Source organism: Poecilia mexicana, unplaced genomic scaffold (assembly GCF_051168715.1).
Source record: "Poecilia mexicana isolate PSO_F unplaced genomic scaffold, ASM5116871v1 scaffold_15, whole genome shotgun sequence".
Classification (NCBI taxonomy): domain Eukaryota; kingdom Metazoa; phylum Chordata; class Actinopteri; order Cyprinodontiformes; family Poeciliidae; genus Poecilia; species Poecilia mexicana.
In genome coordinates, this window is record NW_028263384.1 from 24,829,446 (window position 1) to 24,852,410 (window position 22,965).

A 22,965-nucleotide genomic window follows, 5' to 3' on the forward strand; every position below is an offset into this window, starting at 1 on the left:
CAAAGAGAAGGACCTGTGGTCCAAAGCCGCAGCTAGACAACATCAATAACACCTCACCACACTGACAAACCTAACAGTATGATGGTTGATGCAGAGGGAGCTGAGCGGCCACTTAAACCCCATAAAAACATAGCATTAGTTCAGAAAGTATATCGCATGAAAAACATTTATCCCTGCCTCGCTGTTATCACAGCCCAAACTTACTCCAGTTGTTTTCCTTGTTCCCTGATTTCCATGATTTTCTTTTGTTTCCTGTAATTTGATGCAACAGGTAGTCTATATCAATATTAGTGACTTGGTCATTTTTTAAGAAGCAGCCACTGATTTTGTCTGGATGAATCATCACACGGAGGAGAGACTCATATAGCACAACATAAAGGTTTAATACATATACTAATGCCTTCATTTAATGCTTCTTCTTGATGAAATTAGAGTTCCCAGTCCTTAAGACAGAGAGAGAAAGCTTTATAACATGGCAATTTTTCAACGGAAATTAAATTTTTATGCTATAATAAACATTCTGAGAAAGTTACTATGATTTTCTGAATGCTATAATTTATAGTTTTTAAAGAGTTATCTGGCTTGGCAGGTCAGGCTCAGGATCAGGAAGCTTTATTTGCCCTTCACACATGTATTGATGGTTCAAGCACATGCACATTTTTGTGCAGCACCCAAAGGCCGAAATAATCGTAAAATAATTTTTAATCAATGGTTAGAGATATAAAAAAGGGTCAACTCAGAAGAGTTGAATAGGCCACTCCCACCAGAGCCGCCAATCAGTTTGTTCATATTGGATCGTACAGATTAGCATGACAGAAATGCCATAAGATAATATAATTTCATAATTACAATAAGAATATTTTGATATTTTGTTGTTGATTGTTTCAAATGTATTATTTAAAAATGGGTTATCACATGTAGATTAACAATTACATGTAAACAGCCAAGTGGCTAATTTCCATCTTTACTTCAAAAAAGTAGAAAAGGGCATAATTAAGCAGTTGTTTGCAATTTGTAGTCTATAATGGTTCCATATTTTTGACATCAAGTTGAATAGTGTAATAGCATAATAGAGCTAAAAATAGTTTTATACAGCCAAGTTTTAAGATAAACAGGCTAATTGTGCGACAAGAAAAATTAGACCTGGTCCTACGCCACTGTAGCAAACAAATCTAATGCGTGATTATTGCATGCTAAACAGATTCATGTGTTTTTTGTTTGGTCCACTGTTCATTGTAATCTAAGATAAAAATTGCTATTAAATGTAGCAATTAGGGGGGAAAAAAGAAATAAAGAAAAAAAATCTAGACACGTCCCTGCTCACTTCAGGTAACAGGCAGGATACAATTAAAAAAAAAAAACAGAAAGTAAAGAAATAGTAGCCTGAAGGCAGGAAAGATGAAAAGCAAATGACACTGTTGACAACAAGGACCTAAACGGTTCCGTTAACTGGCGGTATTTTGGCTACTTAATGTCGGACAAAACAACATGTAGCACGAATGTTGGGAAGAAGTCAGGGAATAACACCAATCTGTTTAACCACCTGAACCAGTGACACCTGCTGGAACACGCAGAATGTAAAACTTCACAATCCCAGATGGGAACAAGTGTTAAACCCCCTGAGAAAACATGGACTGTGCAGAGCAATATCTGATCCAGCACAGACTGACAGCACTGAGGCAGAACTCCCCTAACTGGAATTTGTTTTTTTCAGAGCAAAGACAATGTCTATTTTATATAAGTTTTGTTGCTGAAGTTTACACTGAGGATATAGACTGAAATTGTATTTATTTTGAATTCATTGTTTGTTTGTTTTCATGGCTTATTCTTTAAAAAAAAATAAATAAAAAAAATCTATATTTAAAAGGAGCTACAGAAAAGAGAGTTTGAGAATTTATATTCCAATCCCCATTTTATTTATTTGACTTCAGTTAAAAAAAAGTGTCCATTTTTGTTAGTTTTTCTGTAACACTTGAAGATTTTAGCTTATAATATAATTAGGCCTGTCACAATGACAAATTTTTCTGGACAATAAATTGTTCCGGTAACACTTTATTTGAAGGGGGGGTGAATAAGACTGTCATGACACTGTCATAAACATGAATAAGCCTTCATGAACATTTATGACTGTTGTCATAAAGCGTCATTCGGTAAATCATGACACTTTTAATACAAAGTTGACATTATTCAAAATGTCGTTGTTATGACAACTTGACATTAAAGAAATCATTACTGATATCAATTTGTTCTAAAAGTATTACTGATTGCACTTTAAAAATTAGGTATCTTTATGTTACTAAAGGTAAAATTTAAACAGTAATGATTTCTTGTCATATTCAATGACATGTTCAACTTTTAAAAATAAATCTTTCATATAAAAAATAACCTAATCTGTTATAATCTAACAGTATCATGGATCATTAAACAAAATTTGTGATTTGTTTTATATCATGATACATATGGATACCAATATTAAACATTTTATTGTGATATATTTTTTCCACATTGCCCTGCTCTACATTCAAACCTCAATAACTGTAATTAAAACGTAAATAAAAATCTTTCACAAAATCAGTAAAAACTAAATTCATGAATACACAACATGTCTCTACACAATTGTCAGTATTTGTTGGACTGGTTCTCACGCATAATAGATCTCTGAGGCATTAATTGCCTCCTTACAGGTCCTCTAGCACAGATTGCACTATACAGAGCGAGACTCATTCACATCATTTCACCTTGTCTCGTAAAACAACAGTTACGCTGTAGTTACTGACTTAGCTGAACAAGCAGACAAAAATTAATGAAGCACAGTCAGTAAATAAGGTGAAGAAGACTCCATTACAGTAGAATATTCACAGTAAAGCCAACCACCGAATAATAGTCATGTTTCAACATTTGCGCAACAAAGCTCATGCTCTCATTAGAGCTTCCCCAAAACAAACCTGACACTGAGCCAATTAGTATGGTAATGAATTTACTAGCTGAGGCTGCACTGCTTGCTTCTTCTTAGCCAACATCATCTACACTAAGAAAATCTTGCGGTCTGCTTCGTCACGGGTGTTTGATCCTGTGAATGGGAGCGAAACAGCAAGTCATTGATGATTTAAGTCGGTGAGGCAGAAAAGCAGGATGTCGTCGCTCCTTTGTTTCTACAGGGGGAACCACAGTGAACCGACTCGGTGAAAGAGCCAGCAGCCAATCTTTGTTCCTCCCACACACTCCGGCGTAACGAAAGATGGGTCTCTATTGCATTATCCAGATGCTCCTGCCCCACTGGGAAACCAGAGACAGTACTATTTGTATCATGAAATGCCTTCATAGGAAAGATGTAAAATCGAAGGAAGGGGATTGGCAGGCGGCAGCTGTTCTGTTTACCACAAAGTGCACAGAAGCTGCGGATAAGAGGGGAACCGGAGGTAGTGAGTGGGCACTGATCGCAGCTGGGATCCTGATCACTCTTTCAGCCACATACAAGCAGTACAAACAACACGAACCAGGTGGTGGAGCTCCTGCAAGCAACACAGCTGGACTTCTTCCAGTGAAGTAATTAAAATGTGCATCTAATCATAAGAGTATCAATGTGGCAGACTCTAATACCACTTGCACAGTCTAATCATCTCAACAAGACGATCTTTAAAGGAGGGCTTTGAATGTGTCCAACTCGCCATCGGCTTTAGATCTACAGAGCTGTTTTATCTCCACTGTAGCCACTCCAAACAAAGACTCGCGCTTCCAAGCCAACAGCAGCCGAGGCAGACAATTAATTTTTAATTTCGCCACATGAGCATTCTGAATGATGACTTACCTTGGCCTTGACAAGCCTCTTGGCGGTCTTAATCTTGGCTTCGCAGAAAGCCCCTCTGTACTTTGCGCTCACATCCGTCCCTACCGTCAGGTAGGGGGGCTCCTCTAGAGTCTGTGGAAATGAAAGCAAACTCGGTTAATCGATATGTAGCTTACTGGCACAAGTGCATTCTCCGAGCCAAGGCTGGTGTTTTACGCAGCGTAGGCCGGCATTGTGAAAAACCCACCAAGCTCAGGGTTTCATCCATGGAAAACACATACCATCTGCTGTGGGTATTGGAAAACAAGCCTCTGAGGAAGCAAACAAAAAATGCCACTTCACTGTGGCTATCATTATTACAAAGACGAAGCTACTCCAAACACGCAGCACCATTTTGTGTCGTTATTGGATGTTTATCAAGCCTCCCCCCCCCCCCCTCCACTCAGATGCAGATTTAGAGAGAGCAGGGTGTGTGTGAATAGAGGAAGGGGATGTTTCTCATTTAGAAAATGTGGTGAGAGATTTATTAGGAGTGTTTCAACAAAATAAATGAGATAAAAGCACCAATAACAATGGTATTAGGCAGAGATCTTCATAAAAAGTTTGAAAAAAATGCCCACAATGTCGATTGTATGATTCCTGAGGTTTAAACTCCTTTTAATGAGATTCTTAAGAAAGTAAAGTTTCCTCCTCTGGTGAGCTCCTCCCCCACTTGTTGCTGCCGGTCGTGAAGAACACAGACAGTCACGGCATGGAAAGGAAAGGAGTGCCACATATCGTCCTTAAAAACAAAAAAACTAGGGGTGCACTGATCGATCAGCCCCAATTTCCTTAATTTTAGGTGAAATGCAATCTTGCCAATGCTTGCGTGTGAAACCAATCTTATTTACATTTAAATAGCTACAAAGCTGCTGCATGTCGGTATTTTCTTTGTGCATGACAAGGAAACTAAAACTCTGAACACTTTATTGGTGGATTAACTTGTTTTGTTAGTTTTCCTCGACCAACCTCAAAACTTTGTGAAAGTAATGCAGTGCACTTTTGGGGCAAGAGGCTCAAAACAGGTCTGTAGTCTAACCTGTTGTGCAACTTTTGCTTGTTTTCAAAATGTGAAAAGTGAAAGATTAGGGGAACTTTTTTTCAGTTTAGTTTATTAAATTTAGTAGTTTGGACAGCAATGCTCCAAACTTTTTAGTTACACTTGAGAACATTACCTCATGTGCAGCTAAAACATGTTTGTATTGTTTCACAAGTATTGTTCAGTGTTTTCCAATAAAATAAGATTGGAACACTGAAGGTAAATTGTATAACACCTGAATGTCAGTTACAAGAAATAAATCGATATTAGTATTGGCATGTCAGTTTTTTTGTAGACCAGAGTGGCCAAAATACTGCTACTGATAAACGGTATTTTTTATTTTTTTTTACAATTTTTATACTTCTGAATTTATTTAGCAAAAAAGATTAATCTAAAAACAGTACAATGCAAACAATTTGTGAAAGTTAGTTTTTGTAAAGCTCTTGTTTGCAAGTGTTTCTTAAAGAAATAATAAAACTAAGAATATGAACTTAAAATTTATAACATCAGTATTACTTTGTCTAGAATAACTTGCTTAAATTACTGAATACTATTAATGCTTGGGGTCCGATGAGTTTCCTCTCCCCCAACTAAATCCTTCAGTCATCACACGGAAAGTAAAAGAGCACGCCCCCTATAGGAGCTTTAGATATCAATTTCACGTATTTGCAAATTAGTTTTTCCCCCACATTCTCCATGTTTCCAGTTTTACCTTCCCGACTTCCATGTTTTACAAAGCAGAGACACAGTTTCACCTAAAAAAATATCTAAACGTATGGTTTCTACATAAAATTGTGTTGTATCTAAATTAAATGTTTTCTTTTGTAAAGAAGTTTGATTATAAAAAAATAGCACTTCTGTTCCAAAGGAAATTAACGGTTTTCATAGCAAGTTTAATCAGTGTTACACAGTCAACAATAGTTTAATTGGATTCAACCTAACTCACCCTCAAATAATCACTCATCCATTGTTGGAATGCTTTGCTTTGATTTTGTATGATTACGCCCAAAATTGATCCTCCCCTGAGTTTCTGGAGTCTCTTTCTCTAACTCAGATTTAAATGGTTTTATACAAAGTTCCCATAAGATTGTAACAACTCATCACATAGACACACACTTTTGTCAAAAGAAAAAAAAAAAAAAAATATGGGGTGTAACTTGGCTTAGTCAATATACAGAGTTGCACATAAAATGGGTGTTGGACGTCCAGCTTACTACAGGGAGAAACACACCAGTGATTTTTCAGTGTTGTTCTGTGTTCAAGCATCACTACTAATGAAGGAATTACCCTTGGCTAAAGTCCAATGAACAGCTTCATCTTAACCATGACCCTTTCCGTTTGTGTTACTGCCAAGGAATGATGTGTGTGACACAGTTGCTCCAGTGTGCTTTAGCTGTAATTCCATTAAAAACACACTCATAAGCACAGTCATAAAAATGTGTAAAGCAGCAGACTCCAGTCTCTACCCAAGCACATACAGTTAAGTCGAAAATTACGGAAAAATAAATGATTTCCATTCAATCAGCAAATCTGTTTCTGATAGGAAATGGAACAGGAACCTCTTTAGAGATAATAAAATGATGTGTAATGAGATAAGAGTTTTGAAAAAAAATTGTGTTATTTATGTTAAGAAAAAAAAAGTTACTTCAAAAACTACAAAGCTTTTTTGCATTACAGCAACCCAACCTTTCCTGATCAGTTTTTTTCCCCCACAGGTATTTTGTCTCCTGGCCATCATCCTAATCTTTAGCTGCCCCCATAAATTTAAGTTGGGACACTTCAAAATGCTAAAATTACTTTTAAACGAAACAAAAAGGCTGGCAAAATAAAAAGGATAACTTTAACTTGAATCATCCATAGGTATATGTTATTTTGAGCTTGTCTGTAAACAGACTGACTGGATGTTCTTGTGTTATTTAATAAAGAGCAGAAGAGAAAGATTGGAGCATAATCTGCGCCATTAAAACCTAAAAAGTTTCAAGAAAAGTTTTAGATTTATTTCTGAAAAAGAAAAAAGGAAAACTGGAAACAAATGGCAAAACAACATTATCATAACATTAACAATAGATAAGCTTTAATTTGCAGCTGTAAAAGTTTAGATTTTTTTTTTGTGAAAAGATTATCAATTTATAATGTCACATTTATTTTTAATGCAGTCCAGCGGTTCTTCTGTATAGAAGAATGTGTATAGGACACACCTTTTGTTTCTTCTCAGCCAGTTTTAACTTTGTGGAAACTATTACTGATCCAACATTATATCAAAGGACAATCAAATACATTTATTTTATGGTTAGAAAAGTTAATATGTGATTAAATCAATCAATCAATCAAATTTTATTTGTATAGCACATTTCAGCAGCAACACATTTCAGCAGCAACACATTTCAAAGTGCTTCACATAATTAAAATAAAAACAGCATGTGACATTGAAAAAACAGTGAGAAAGAGAAAGACATTTTGAAAAAGATTAAAAAAGATAAAAACATTAAAACCCGCACCCATTTTAGGACTTTAGTTAAATGTCGTTTAACTGGGGCTCTAACCCTCTGGGACTTTAGTCAAAAACACCGTTTGACAAGGACTCCAACCTCTAGGTTTTTAGTTGAAACGCCGTCAGCTGGGACTCTAAACCCCAAAGGACTTTAGTTAAACGTCTTTTAACAAGGATTCTCACACCCCTAGATATAGATTCGTTGAACTGGGACATTTTCCGGGGCGGCTTTACATAGACAGTGTGAAAGAGAAATAAAAAGAAGTTAATAACTAGACAAAAAGTAAAGATAAAAACATTAAAAACATCGAAAACATAAGAACTATAGATAAAAACATTAAAAACATCGAAGACATCAAAACCCACACTCTAATTCTAATTTAGCCATTTGCAACTCTAAACAGGTGGGTTTTAAGTTGAGATTTAAAGGCACCCAGTGTTTCAGCTGTTTTACAGTTTTCTGGAAGTTTGTTCCAGATTTGTGGTGCATAGAAACTGAAAGCTGCTTCTCCTCGTTTGGTTCTGCTTCTGGGGATGCAGAGCAGACCAGAACCAGAAGATCTGAGGGGTCTAGACGGTTGGTACAGCAATAACAGATCTTTAATGTATTGTGGTGCTAAACCGTTCAGTGATTTATAAACTAACAACAGTATTTTAAAGTCTATTCTTTGATGCCAGTGTAGGGACTTTAAAACTGGTGTTATGTGCTCTATCTTCCTGGTTTTAGTGAGAACGCGAGCAGCAGCGTTCTGGATCAGCTGCAACTGTTTGATTGATTTATTAGTCAGGCCTGTGAAGACGCTGTTGCAGTAATCAATACGGCTAAAGATAAACACATGGATGAGTTTCTCTAGATCTCGCTGAGACATTAGTCCTCTAATCCTGGAGATGTTCTTCTGGTGATAGAAGGCCAACTTTGTGACTGTCTTAATGTGGCTCTGAAGGTTCAGGTCAGAGTCCATCACTACTCCCAGGCCTGATCGCTGGTTTTCAGTTGTAATAACTGAAGCTGTGCATTGATTCTAGTTCACTCCTCTTTAGGTCCAAAGATAATAACTTCAGTTTTGTTTCTGTTCAGCTGGAGAAAGTTTTGGCACATCCACACATTTATCTGTTCTAAGCATCTATTCAGTGATTGGATGGGCTCAGAGTCACCTGGTGACATTGTGATGTAGAGCTGTGTATCATCCGCGTAGTTATGGTAGCTAATCTTATTCCCTGTTATAACCTGAGCCAGTGGGAGCATATAAATATTGAAAAGAAGTGGTCCTAGGATTGAACCCTGGGGTACCCCACATGTGACCTTTGACCTCTCTGATGAGAAGTTTCCAATTGAAACAAAGAAATCCTTGTTCTTTATGTAAGATTCAAACAAGTTGAGCACTGGACCGGAGAGTCCAACCCAACTCTCCAGTCGATTCAGTAAAATGTCGTGGTCAACAGTGTCGAAAGCTGCACTGAGGTCCAACAGAACCAGCACTGTGGTTCTCCCACAGTCTGTGTTTACATGGATGTCATTGAATACTTTGCAATAGCCCTTTTACAACACCCTTTAAATGGATTATTATGATCAACAGAAAAAAAATAAAATTATTATGATCAATAGAACAAAAATAAAAATCCATAAAATCCTCCACAGTAGTTGTGTTTTTATTCACTAGAAGCTGAAATTAAAGCCCTCGCTGCAGACAAGCTGTTCTCAGTACATTTCTATATTATAAGAGACTAAGATTGTTCTTTCATTGTGCACAGTTAACAAGGAGCAAACAGAATTCTTTGAGAGGCTGCAGATAACTGTTTGTATCATGAAACTCCAGCTACAAACTACACCAGTGATTAGCAGCACAAAGAGCAATTAAAAGTGACTAATCACTTACACCAGATGTTGCCTCTGCGATGCATAATTGCACAGTAGATATACAAATTTAGGGAGATAATCAGCTCACATGTGGAAACTGCTTGCAGGTCGGGATCTTTTTGCTATAAACGTGTAACTGTTCAAATAAATTAAATGGGAGACATACGGTATGTATTTTAGCCATAGATTGTGATTGTGAATACATGTGTACAAATTAAAGAATCACAACCAGCATTCTAAACTGAGTGTGTGCAACACCACAATCGCAATCCACTGCTTGGTTGCTATATTTAGTAGGATCTTATATCACAAGTTCGATGCATTTGCACTTTTCTTGCTGCCAGTATAAATCTTGCGTTTTAGATGCCCTATTTCTGACAATTATTAAACAAACTGATCTGATACAGAGAAACCTTAACATCAATTGAAAGCCAAGAAACAAACACAGCTTCCCATGATTTCCTACAAACAAAACAAGGAAGAGTCTCATAGTCAAACTATTATAAAATGTTATGGATTTGTCTGGTGATCTGAAGGGGGCAAGGCCATATATTTATGTGCCACAGGTAAAAGAAAACCAATCTGGTGAGGCGCAAATAGATGCAGAGGAAGTACAACAGAAAGGACAACAGAAATTGATATGTTGCGTATTAATTCAAATTTTTGGTACTTGAGAAACAATTCAAAGAAGATGAAAGGCTTGAGGAACTAGTCAAGTTTTTTCTTTTCTTTATCTCTATGCCAAGACATAGGTTCCTGTGTTTTAAATGGACACCATAATAAAACCTCCATGATGTAGAAAAAGATTGCAGGCGTCTTGGTGTCAAGGAGGATCTTCCAGCTAACCAGGTGTTGACACACAATCACCCAGCACTTCAACTTTGGGTAAATGAGCTGCTTAGCCAGATGTGGGTTAAAGAATAAAACAACAACACCACTGTGTTTTTGTCCAATAATAAGTATTAATTATGACCGTAATTACACATGCATCACATGCAGCAACAATACAAGGAAGTACTTTTGTTACTAGCAATCTCTCTAACTCCATAATTCAACCAGATGTGCTAGCAGTGATGCTAGCATCTTTTCATGCAGACAGTACAACAGTGGTAAAACTACTGCATGAATACATCTTAGTTTAAACCCAATAAAAATATATATTTTGAATTGTGCCCAGTACCTAGCTTTGTCTAAACAGTGGACATATAGCACAGGCAGAGGTTCAGTTTATGAACAAAAAGTCTATTCCAGAAGAAATGGCTTCTTTTGGGGTGGTTCTTATTTTTAGATGTTTTCTCTCACAGCAGAAAATATCTGCTGAGGTGTGCAGAGCTTGTTAAATCAATAGGTGCTCTCTCAAAACAATATTAATCCATGATAACTGGCATCTGCTTCAACTTATTTCCCCTGCTGTGAATCAAAAACAAACTGCAAAACACAATGCATCTTTAAATGTATCCATAGGGTGCCGGTTTGTTAGGGCACCAAGCTACTCACAGACAACTCTCCTGACCTCCTCCACACTTTATAAATCTTTACTTGATGAGCTCATATTCAAGCTGCAGAACTTATCACTACTTTTGTCTTGGGTAGATATTACATTACGCATTAATGGGGGCGTTTGGTCTCCCAAATTAAATGTCATCACTCTTCAGCAACCTTCAATGAGATTTTCAGCTGCCTCGTGCTTGCCCCCCCTTCCCTCTTCACATTTTTTAACCATACACATTTCCACCGCCAAAACAGAGACTAAAAGTTGTAGGAATTATTGATATATGCGTTTTAAAAATCCCAGCTGAGAGTCATTTACAAAGCAATGAAAGAAAAGGCTATTTTAAATACTCATCCAATCTCAGAGATTAGATATGAATTTCCTTTTTATTAAGCTTTTGCCACCTTTAGTTGTTCTGTGGTGGGGGGGAAAATATATATATCAGACATCAGCTTTACAACCCAGACAAGAGGTTGTTTATTTTTTTTTAACCTCTAGAGCCAAGATAGAAGTTAAGAAATTTGGCTTTTTTAACACTTGGAACCTCTACTGACTTTACACAGCATGAGTGAAAAGCATAAAACAAAGAAGTCAGACAGGAAAAACAACAAATCAGATGAACAGGTGCCTGTATACAGGCACACAGTACTTTGAGCTTATGTTGGAGTCTGAGATTCTGCTCAACCTTTTGTCATTAATGGGTAGCAATTAAGGACAAGCTGACAGAGAAAATATCATACTGTATGTACTTATCTGTAGTGAAAACACTGCTTTACTAATCTTTACAGCTTCTCTGCAAATGTGAGAAGTAACACCTCTTTCTATTAACTAATAATTGGAAGATAAACAAGTGAGGTCTTTCCAGCTAAGTGAAAGATTTTATTCAATTCGTTTTTTCCAATAAAGTTGCATAAATCAGCCAGGAGTTGTAGTTAATGCTAGCCAATTAACTAGAATTGAGAGGTTCATAAAAACAGGTGTCATGCCTCCGACAAAGCAGAGTGTGTGGCAGTTTATTGTAATCCATCTCCCTGCAAAAGGAATTTCAAGGATGTTTAGTCGACTCAAAAAGCAGAACTTTACATAATTTATCTTGTTGTAGAAACCAAAAAAACAATTCTGCACTCATGAGTCCTGACACAAATGAAATGTAATATTAATGACTTCATCAATCTAATAAATGCACTGCATATCTCATGCCAGAGAAAGTGCTTTATTATCACCCACGCACAATGCATTTTGCTTTAATACTGTTTTTGTCATTTCCCCCCATAAATTCAAAGTAATGTAAGTACTCTGAGAACTCGTGACATGCACGGCTGCCGAGCTTTGCAGTGCATTTTTTAATGGAAACATCAGCAACAAACAGCTACAGAAACATAGTAAAAAACAGATGTGCAGAGAAATCTTGCGGTCAACAGAATCATACCATTTTTGACTTGATCAGCCCCAATTGGTGAGCATGAACACACACTCCCAACTTAACATCTTGTACAAAGTTGTACAAGAGTTTAGATTATTTCAAGTTAAAGTTGCTGTTTAAAGAAAAAAACTAGTATCAATTAAAAGTTTAAAATGAAGCTATTTGAAAGGAAACTGCAACAGAGGCATCCCATCTGTTCATTCAGGCTCCCATGAGATTTCACTCTTTCACCTTTTTGTAGTTTTTGTTGTTTTGTACCCAACATTTTGGGGGGCAAAAAGGAGCAGGAAATCAGGAATAACTGTCTATTTTAATAGTAAAAACACCAAATATACTTTAATATGCATTAACACACACAGTGCAAACTGTTGTAGCGGTATCTCAGAAGATAACATTCACAGTTTTCCTGGTTGCCGTTACTGGATTGGCTGCTGGATTAGTGTCAGCCAATGGCGTGTTAAATACATTGAAATTACATTTTCAGCTTTCAAAGCTTTCTTCTTTAGAATATTTTACAAATGCTCTATAAAAACAAAAATCTATGAATAGGTGGCTTTACAAATACTCCACCGTGAACAGACTGGGGTCCACTATATATTTCTAAGGGAATAGATGCTGACTGATAGCAATCCAGGCTAATTGTGCTAGCAAAAGGAAGTTTATAAATACTTACTCCACAGGCACTTTGCCTTCATTCTGAAATAGTAAAGAAAGGTTTTTACAGCAACTGTTCAAACACGCGCGCACACAGTGTGACGTCACCACTGCTGTTAAGTAAATCATTCATGGCCACTGAAGGCAGAAAGAATGGGGGAAAAAAAAGCTTAAACACAAATTAATTACAGTCATCAAAGTAAAATCAGAATTGGTCATGTCCAGGCTTTGCAAAAACTGGAGCTAGGAAATCAGACACAAATTTCTGACCGGTACACATCTAGTACTAACTGCTTTTTAAGTAAAACAGGTAGGTTTGAGAAAAAGATGCCATTGAACTTTAGCCTCTTTTTTCAGAACCCGTCATGGCCGTCTGGAGGCGATGGGTCTGAGGACTGGCAGACTCCAGTTTCACACGACCCATCAACCAGTTCCACTGGCAGAGCAGCTCTTCTGCCAGTCAGAGCTGCAACACAAATATTCACTGCAACACTTTTGACTCTGATCATTTCTCTTTAATGCCGTTTATCATTTTTACTTCCTAGTCATTGAGGGCAGCTTGGGTTTTCCTGACAGCTGCGTAGCCAAACCTACACAGCTCAACAATGAGGAGAAATAACAGCCTGTCTTCTGAGGCCAGAGTTACATTTGTCATGCTCCTGTATGCCAACAATAACAGAGGACAGTTTGTTTCTAGTCCTACCCCACCTCCTTGCATTCAGTAAAACTATGAAAGAAAATTCCATTCATTGCACAGATTGCAAGGACTACTTTTAAGCCTCCAGCTGTCTGAAAAGAAACATTTTTAGTTTCACGGAATCTACTAGTGATAATTGATGAGTCCTCCTCAAAGACAAAGAAAAATAACAATTCAGGATGACTAAGCTCAATGGAGGAAAACTCCTCAATCGATGAGAAGTATAAAAATACCGTCCTCTTCTCTGCTACAATTCTGTCAGGAATATTAACACTAACAGCAGCATCTTTTACAAGCTTTGAGTACCACCTCAGCTGCTATGTGCAAGGACTCAATGAGGAGCCATCAAGACGTTCATCTAATGCTACTGATGTGGAAGACACTCCAGGCACATGTGCTTGATTAAACATACAAATGGGACTTGGCATGCAGTGACAAAACACACCGGGGGCTGACATGGAAAGAAACCAATCTGCACTGCTTACAAGAATTTGTCTTAGCTTTAGCTACTTTTAAAGTCAAAATAACACGAGTAAAAAGGCTGAAATAAAAAAAGAAGTGTTTTAATTGTTGATTACAAGTGACCTAATGTCTTCTCAGGATTATTTAAGGAGGGAAGCTGCTTACAGAAACACACCAAAGCATGTCAAGGTGACACTTGCAGCTGCAGAGTGAGATCAGTCGCTGCTCAATAAAAACCATCAAGTCATGAAAAATGTAACAACCACCTCCACAGCTGAACATACGCTAGAGCCTATAGTTCTGTTCTTGGACAGTATGAGTGACAATAGGCCTCTTATTGTAAAGATTAGCAAAAAAAAAAAAAAGATGCTTCCTGACCACCAACAAAAGGTTAAAGCTGGAATACAGATGGTGCAGCTGTGGCCTCACTCATAAGTGACTGACTCCTGCCATCGGCTCCAGTGATTTGTTCAGGGTTGGCCTGAATGCTTCAAAGCTTTCACTGTTTCAATGATATCTTTAATTTTAATAGTTCAAATACCAAATGCACCTTAATGTACATTAACACGAACAGTAGAAACTGTCGTAGGCGTACGCTAACGTCTACACTGATGCTTATTTGCACTTTTTGGGGGACACAGCCGATCAGCACAAAGGAAAGTAAATGCCGCTGTCAGATGTGCCATTTTCCAAATGCCATACAAGTTTCTCTAAAGTTAATGCATTTCAAACAACTTCAGTAATCCATACACACAAAGAAAATAAAAACATAATAAATTAAGGCATGTTTAATAAAGTAGAACACCAAGGAGTTAAATATTCAACACATGAAGAAAAAGGTGTGCATAAAGGCATAAAAAGCCTAGAAACTAGCTGAAATCCGTCAGTAATTAGAAAGCATTGATGCAACATACAAATCAATTCACCTGGTTTAATATTAACTGATGGTGTATAAAAATATTTCTCACTGAAGCAAAGAGACCTTCTTTAAGATGTCTTCCTGGTGAAAAAACATACTAATGGCTTCAGATACGTCTCTAAACTCCAGGAAAACCCAGAGAGCGCCGCTGAATTCAAAATCTTGATGAGAAAAATGCTCACTGATGAAAGTTATTTTTATTTTTTATAATAAAAAAAAAAATTCAACATCTTTTAACTTATACAATAAATATGATCTTCGGCTATCAATATCCTGCTTGTGAATTGGTGATTTAAACTCTCAAAAGAGTATTTAAAATGTTGCACAATGTTATGCTGTGGATTTGTTGAGTTTTTAATGCATGGTCATAATTTGGTGATTTACTTTTTTTTGCAAGTTTGATGTTCTGCATGGCCAAATAACAATAAACAAACAAAAAGCAAAATTATTAGAACCAGTGAGGCACCAAAAAAATTGGGCAATTATCCTTTGGCAGGTCAAATATATATTTTCTGTTCATTAACTGCTTCAGTTTTCTGTCGGTAAATACAGCACAGATCAAAAGGTACTTTGTTGCATTTTGTTTTGAGTTTAGTTAAAAAATATGTATTGAGACAATTTAAAAATATGCTTTGATACATAAACAAGTATAATCATGTAATTGCTTCACTTTTGGTTGGCCTTAAAAGCTTTTTTTTTTTTTTTTTGCTTTAATGCTCCATATTTTCTACATTTTTTTGTCAATGTGCAATAAAGTTTAATAACAGAATGTCAGAGCTCAGAAAAACTCAGAAACCACTATAAGCCAAAGAAAGGCCTTATTAGTTTTGTCTCTACATCCTAATAAAGAAAACTAATCAGGAGTCAAGAGGAACTCAAAAGTAACATAGTAAGATTTTGAGTAATCGGGTTCTGTTCGAGGTTAGGCATTAATTACCCTCATTGAGGGTGACTTTCCCCAAAAGTCAACGGTTAAATTCTAAGAGAAAGAGGGGTGAGACGAACCTCTGTTCATGTATCCATATCTTTTTCATCGTTTCATTAAAGCACTTCACATGAGTTGTCTCATATACTGAAACTTCTGAGAAGATTTAGTTATCAGCTTTGTGAAACAGCAAACTCACTATTCAGTTTGAAAGTTACCTTACTAAGCCTGTAACCCTGCCTTGTCGTACAGCCCTCAGGTTGAAGTGAAGGAAGCAGCGTCACATTAAAAAACTTAAATGTGGTGGTCCAATAAACACCATTACATCATCCATTTACTTTCACTTGAGGAACTGCGATGCACTAATTTTATTTATGCTTAAAATCTGCATGTTTTAAACATAACATTTAGGAACAGTACGTTGCTAAAGCACTAAGCAATAGTGTCTAATCCACTGCATTGTTCCCCAGCAAACAGCCTTGTAGGCTGAACAAAGGAACATGTAAGGGGCATGCAGGAAAGAATTAAGCTCGCTCACCAGCCGGGCTCACACATACAATAATCCTGCTGTGAATCACGTCTTTGTGCGAACCAGAATGACCACAGCCCCAGTGACGGGCGCTTCAGCGGGAGTTACCTTGGCAATGCCATGGCAGCTCTAAACTCGGTGGGGAAAATAATAATAACTTAAATGCCTTTAGTTTGGCACTTGTTGCAAACATTTGGGGTAAAGAAAACATCAATGCTGATTTTCCCTTCTCCGGGATAAATGAAGGACTATTATTTTTGTCCTTTTCCAAGTTGCTTTTCCAGCCAAGCAACCGCTTTTTAATTTCCAAACAGTAAAATAAAAATAAAAGAAATCTGGAGTACATAACTCCAAAATGCATGACTATTAAAGTCAACAATATTGCAACTTTGTCGAAAAGAAACTGTGCAACATTTAGGTTATAGACACTTGAAACATTATCTTCACATTTCCAAGTGGGGATTTTAAATGCTACACCTTACTGTGTAGATCCAAATGTATATTTACACACTTAAAAGGTGCTTTGTGTACATCTAACAGAGACGTTTTTTACCAGAAGAGAACGTTAAGGAGACTAATGTATCTGACCTGCTGAGGCCCTCTTCAACTGCATGATTATGTATCATATTACCGCAGCACCACATGCTGTTAACTATCACTGTAGCAGCTAAAGCATGAGTAACTCCACTAAAAATATTTCACCCACATCATAAAGAAATGTGATTATACTGCCTTGTAAAGGTATTCCTATCCCTTCAGGGGTTTCTTGTTTTTTTTTTTTTTTTTAACAATTTGTCACTTCACAACAACAAACCTCAGTGCATTTTATTAGGATTGCATATAAAGTGAAAGAGAGATGATTTTCTTTTTTTTATGTATAAATGAAAATCTGAAACAAGTGGCATGCATTTGCATTTAGTTCTACTAAATGAACTTGTACAGCCATAGTTTAATAAAATTGCAGTTGTTGAAGTTGTTCCGTGTTGTTCTTTCGCAGATTTTTCTTTTTCTTCCTCCTTTGGTTTAAGCATTACATATTTCCTTTGGTTTTGGATGCTGTGCAGCTGGAAGGATTTTTGCTCTTTTTTTTTTTTTTTTTTACTGTCAGACAGTTATGATGAGTAACCTTGGCAACAATGTGGTTTGTTGTTACAACCAGGAGCAGCTGATTAGCATCTCAAAAGCTCAACAAATACTTGAACTACAACCCCAAACCTGAGAGGAGTTAAAAAGGGAGGCTTCATCGGTGCAGAGCAGGACGAAAGAGCAGAGAAAAAGGAGGAAGCTCAAACCATCTCTTCCTGGGTTTCTAATCATACAGCCAGACAGAGATTAAAGAAGAGCTGCAAAAGCAAATGAGGTGGATTAGCAGAGCTTGCCAACAACTGATGGTGTCATCCAGGACATCTTACTGTGGGATATCAACTCTGCTGCCTGTAAAGTGTGATATTAGCATGTCATATTTGTGTATTTTGACTATGTTGCAGAAGACACTATTGCACAGCGTCTTAAGTTAGAGACATCTTCAGATTTGTTCTGAGACTGACTGCTACTGGAGATTTTTCTTGCCCACAGCATCTTCATCCATTGCAACTTTTTGAAGATAATTGGAGGATTTGAGTTACAAATTATCCAAATAAGGTACGTTGAAATCAACTGTGCACATCGAGGCTGAAATTGCTCAATCTCAGTCAGATTGGACAGTAGGACCATAATCAAATACACAAAGCCACAAAATGAACATTTAAACAAAGCAAATGTATAACAAAAACAACATTTATTACACCAGAATTACACTATCAGTTCAATTAATTTAATCCAAGTCTATGGAACAGTCACAAAATGTCACCAAAATGACTGTCCCTCTAAAATCTTTCAGAAAATCTTAGAAATGCAGTGAATCGTATCGAATCATATCGTTTGCTTAATATCGTAATATATATTGTATCGGGAGCAGAATATCATGTATTGTATTGTATCGTGAGATTACACACAGCTCTATTGGACAGACAGCATCTGTGATCAATTTTCTAGTTTTACCAAATACTATCATTTAGATTTAGGTCTAAACTTTTATTAGGTCATTCCAACATCAATATTGTATCTCTGTTTGTATGTTTAGTGTCTTTGTTGTGCTGGAATCTGGACTTTCTCCCCAGTCTTAAGCAGTTCTTAAAAAGTTGTATTCTTACACTTCGCTCCATACATTTTTCCATCACATCTGCCCATCTTTGATTAGCATTTATACCAAGATGATCTCATATGAAAAGAACACCTTCTTCCAACTATTTTTTGGACCGCTCCAACACATGGAAATGCTTTGAACCAAACCATTCCCTTTAGCGCTGACTTAATGTTTAGGTTTATTGTAATGTTGCAAGGTGTAACCATAGCCAAGTTTGAATCTTTTGGAGCCTCGCAACCATGTAGAATATAATCTTATTAAACTATACTGAAGTATGTAGTTGTAATGTAATAACGTGAACAAGTAAAAGGAGTATCAATGATTTTGCAAATCACTGTAATAAAGTGTTTTACTTATGGGCAAAAATGTACGACTTGCACAAAACTATACTAAACAATGCCTTTCAAAAAAATTGCTTTAATTTCAAGCCCAAGCTTATATTAGTCTTTATTCCAGATCTGTAAAGCATTAACTTGATGGCTAATAATGTAAAAGCCTGACCTTAAAATTTAAACAAGCGTCTAATAAATTTGAAACAGTTGTTAAAGTGAAATAAGAGTGCACAGCAGATTTAAAAAGGCTGGGAATCATAAGGCAGAGTGACAATAAGTCCTAAACAAACATCAGACAGAGCATCACTGAGAGAAGCTGACTCCTCCTCCTCCAGCATCAATACAGTCAGAAAACTCAGAGGGAAAAGTGGAAACCGCCACTATATTCAGCAACGATAAAAAAAGATAGGTATTGATTAAATGGAGATAACACCTCTATTTAAACATGGCTGTAGAAAATGAAGTTGCAAAGATAGATTTTGTCAATCAAGCATTAGTTTAAGAATTTTGTCATTTCTATGAAGGTGAAAAGCTTTTCAACACACGCCTATGACACAAACCATCTGTCAAACATACTGTCGCTCAAGTCAGTGCTACAAGTCTAAATGCAGGTCAGTCTGGAAACAGACAGTTAAAGTTTTGTATCATATCAGATTAACTTCCCCATTTAAAATGGAGAGTAGAATGAGATTTCTCTGTTTCAGAATATTTTGTTTATCAAGAAAGACTCTGTAGTTCCCTTTTCACCTGTCTGTTAGTTGGTGGCGGATGATAATGAAGAGAAAGAACAGTGACGGCAAAGCGCCACACTGCAGGTCATTATCACAGCTGCTTCACCAACAGACCAGAGATCGGAACCGGATAATTTTCTCTCATCAGCAAATCACGTTCTGAAAAATACTTTTTCTATTAATTAAACTAATCAAAATCAGGAACAGCCAACACTTTTTGTTCATCCATCAGCATGCACTCTCATTTGCCGCTTTTGGAAGTTTAATAAGAATCAGATAAAGGTTAGAGAAATATGCTTTGAAACATGGGGATAATCTTGTAAGTCCTTCATTTTCAAAGTGCTTGCAGCACATTGTCATCTTTTCTGTGCTGTAGCCCTTGGGGAAAATAGCAATTCTGACCTCAAGTCAGTATTTGCCTGGAAAAAACCCCCGTCAGATCTGTGCCTCATCGCCATCACCTCAATCACAAAACATATTAGCATGCTTGCGATTTGCTCTCCTTTGAGCTGCAAGCGGCGAATAAAAACACAGAAATTTGTCAGGAATGATGTGTCCCCCCATAACATGAAAATATCTAAAGGCACAGCGACACTTAAAGAAGAAGCAGGAATATTCCCCAGTGACTGGCAGCTGGGACGCATCTCCAAACAGAATAAAGCTGGGTAAACAATGTCACTTCTCGAATCCTTTTCACGTATACAACATTTACACAATTTTCAATTACATCCACACCATGCAGCAGAACTTAAAACGCAACAAAAACTTAATTTTAAGCATATTAATCATCATATTAATCATTTTTATTTAAAAAACTAGTCTAGTTCGTGAATGCTGATATTTACACCTGCATTTATCCACTGAGTAAAAGCAGGAAGAAAAAGCACATTTCATCATTACAGCTGCAAAAAGAAACTGAGCTTTGCTATTCTAACGCTCCAAATGCATGAAAAATGAATGAACATACCTTCATCTCTCTATGAGTCCTCTAGGTGACCAGTGTGAGGAATCCGAGGCTGCAAAAGGGAGGATGGAGATTATGCATTACAGAGGGTGGCCAACTTCAGTCTAGCACAACAAGACACGGTTATGTTATGATGACATCACTTCTTTTGCTACAGTGGTGCACAAAAAAAATTATAAAAACCGCCTCATTTGCTGTGTTTTTTTTTTTTATTATCGCTATTATTATTAAACATCCTGATTTAGCCACTGATCTGTTGCGGGAGGACCAGGGATGGGTGGATGGGTGTATGGGTGTATGTGTGTGTGTGTGTGTGTGCGCGTGCTTGGGCATTCGAGTCACATTCAGAAAGTAAAGCCGTGGCAGGCTGATCACTCTCTCGTTCGCAGAGTGCTTAAAGCCGTTTATGTAATGCCTGGTGTACTGTTGCCAGTCAAGTCAGTCAGACTCGGCTCTCTTGCTCCGAAGAACACAAAGTAACTACTCGCTGTGCAACATGGGAGTCTTCCCTGCCTTTCGTCGCTCGGCACAGATAACACGGATAATGTGGTCGTTTAATACTCGCTGAGAGCCTCACGGTGCTCTGCCTCCACCGTCTGCACCGCACTGACTCTACCAACAGTACAGCAGAGGGATGACGCCATTTCTGTAGCTGACAGTCGGACAGAAAGGAGGAACACCAGCGCTGAAAATTGCTGGGACCGTACACGCAATTTTCAGCTAGCAAATGCTTAAACATCATTTTCCCCTCCGACACAAATCTCTTTTGTCTTTTTTGAACTGTTCATTTTAGCTCTCTCTCCCTCTCTCGTCTCGCTGCAGAATACACGCGACAGCAAAAAAAAAAAAAAAAAAAAAAAGAGCGATAATAACTCCGTGAAACACAGTCACAAAACCTTTATATAAACATGTCACGTCGTTAAACCGTAACACAGCGACAGCGTTGAGTTAAACAAAGTGGGAGGCATTTGAAAACTCACTTTACTCGCTCTGAAAATGTTTTCTTTATCGACAGCTCCGACATTTCGCTGACTGTTTTTTGATTGAGCTGACAAAGAAACAAGTCGACGGAGCGGTTTGCACCAAGGTCAAGCCCGAGGAAGAAAAAAACAAAAACAAAAAAAGAAAACTCACATCTTCGAGTCTTCCGACGTTTTATTGTTGAGGCAAGAGCCAAGGTCGGCAGCAGCCCCGCATTTCTGTGGCTCGGGAATGATCGCGGAGGATACGAGATCATCCGCCCCAGACAGTTCAACGAGAGAATGACTGACCGCCGCCGACAGCGCAGCTAGTCCAGAAACATGTCCGTTTAAACCCGATTACTGTTTGAATCCCTTTACCCCCCACCCCCCACACATTGTTTATCACGCACACAACACTGGGACTTCTCCCCTTCCGAAACGGGATCGCATCAGATCGGGGTTCCTCGATACAACGAGGCAGCCCATCTGCTCCAGCCTACACCGGGACAAGTCGGTCGTGAGAAGCTAACGACACCGATGGCACAAAAGAACCTCCTGACAGTGCAGTTTACCTGTTAAACTACGCCGTTGGATCGTTGGTCGACGACTCGCGTCCCGCAGCCATGTCAAATATACACACACACACACAAAAACACCTTCAACGAGTCCCCCCTGATTGTTTCGAGTAATATCACTTTCCAACGTCCGTGACAGGAGCTGCTCGACTGAAGCCTCCCCGAGGATTCCTCCGCTCAGCAACAACACAACGCTACGGTTAGCCACGTCCAGAAACACTGGAAACTATTCAACCTCGAAGGAGCATAACCTTTCACTGCGCTCATCAGCCTAATTTGTGCTCACCACAACACAACTTTATCATCAAGTTGTCCGTTCTCTCATTCATTTCCCCCTCTACCCGCCCCCCTACTAAAGTACAACACACCATTAGTTAACAAGTTAGCTACAGTCACGGTTGGCTTAGTATCAGCAGGGAAGCATGCCAGTAAAATGTTCAAAATAGCGACCGCTTTGGCGAACAAAAGCAACACTTACCTTTGCTGTCAAGCTGAGGAACGCGTCTGCTCTTCGACGATAATGTATTAGTAATCCATAGGGACATTTATGTGGAAAGAATGACAGGCTTTAACGTCCGTTGAATCCCGGTGGATGTTGGATGCGGACTGGTAAAAGTGGTTTTCGCTCCGAGCTGCTGTTTGCCTTGTTGAGTAGCTGCTCTAACCTAGCTCTTTCTGTGATCCTCCGCCTTCTGAGAATGATTGACGTCGAGAATAATCCCGCCTCTCTTCAAAAACACGACTGCCCATTGGAGAACACCATAAAACCATACGCCTTCGTGACACAGGATTGGTTGATCCGGGAGAAAAATATGCACAGTAAAGAGTTCGATGTAATCCTACTGGGTGGTTGTCACAATACAAGGAAAAAAATTCTGAAAGACTACAACTCCCACTGCTA

The 22,965-nt window shown here is 37.9% G+C and overlaps 1 protein-coding gene across 3 annotated transcripts in view; it reads right to left on the reverse strand.

The window, feature by feature from the left end:
- Positions 1-22,753, reverse strand: part of arid4b (AT-rich interaction domain 4B) — a 52,160-nt gene extending 29,407 nt beyond the window's left edge. For 2 of the 3 annotated variants that reach the window (XM_015007790.2, XM_015007786.2), the window contains exons 1-3: positions 22,543-22,753; positions 20,531-20,579; positions 3,809-3,919 (exon numbers count right to left, since the gene is read on the reverse strand). In XM_015007790.2, coding sequence (XP_014863276.2) covers positions 3,809-3,919; positions 20,531-20,536 — 117 coding nt within the window. In that variant the 5' untranslated portion in view covers positions 20,537-20,579; positions 22,543-22,753. The remainder of the gene's footprint in view (positions 1-3,808; positions 3,920-20,530; positions 20,580-22,542) is intronic. The other variant, XM_015007789.2, reaches the window with a different exon arrangement.
- Between the last annotated feature and the right edge of the window lie 212 nt (positions 22,754-22,965).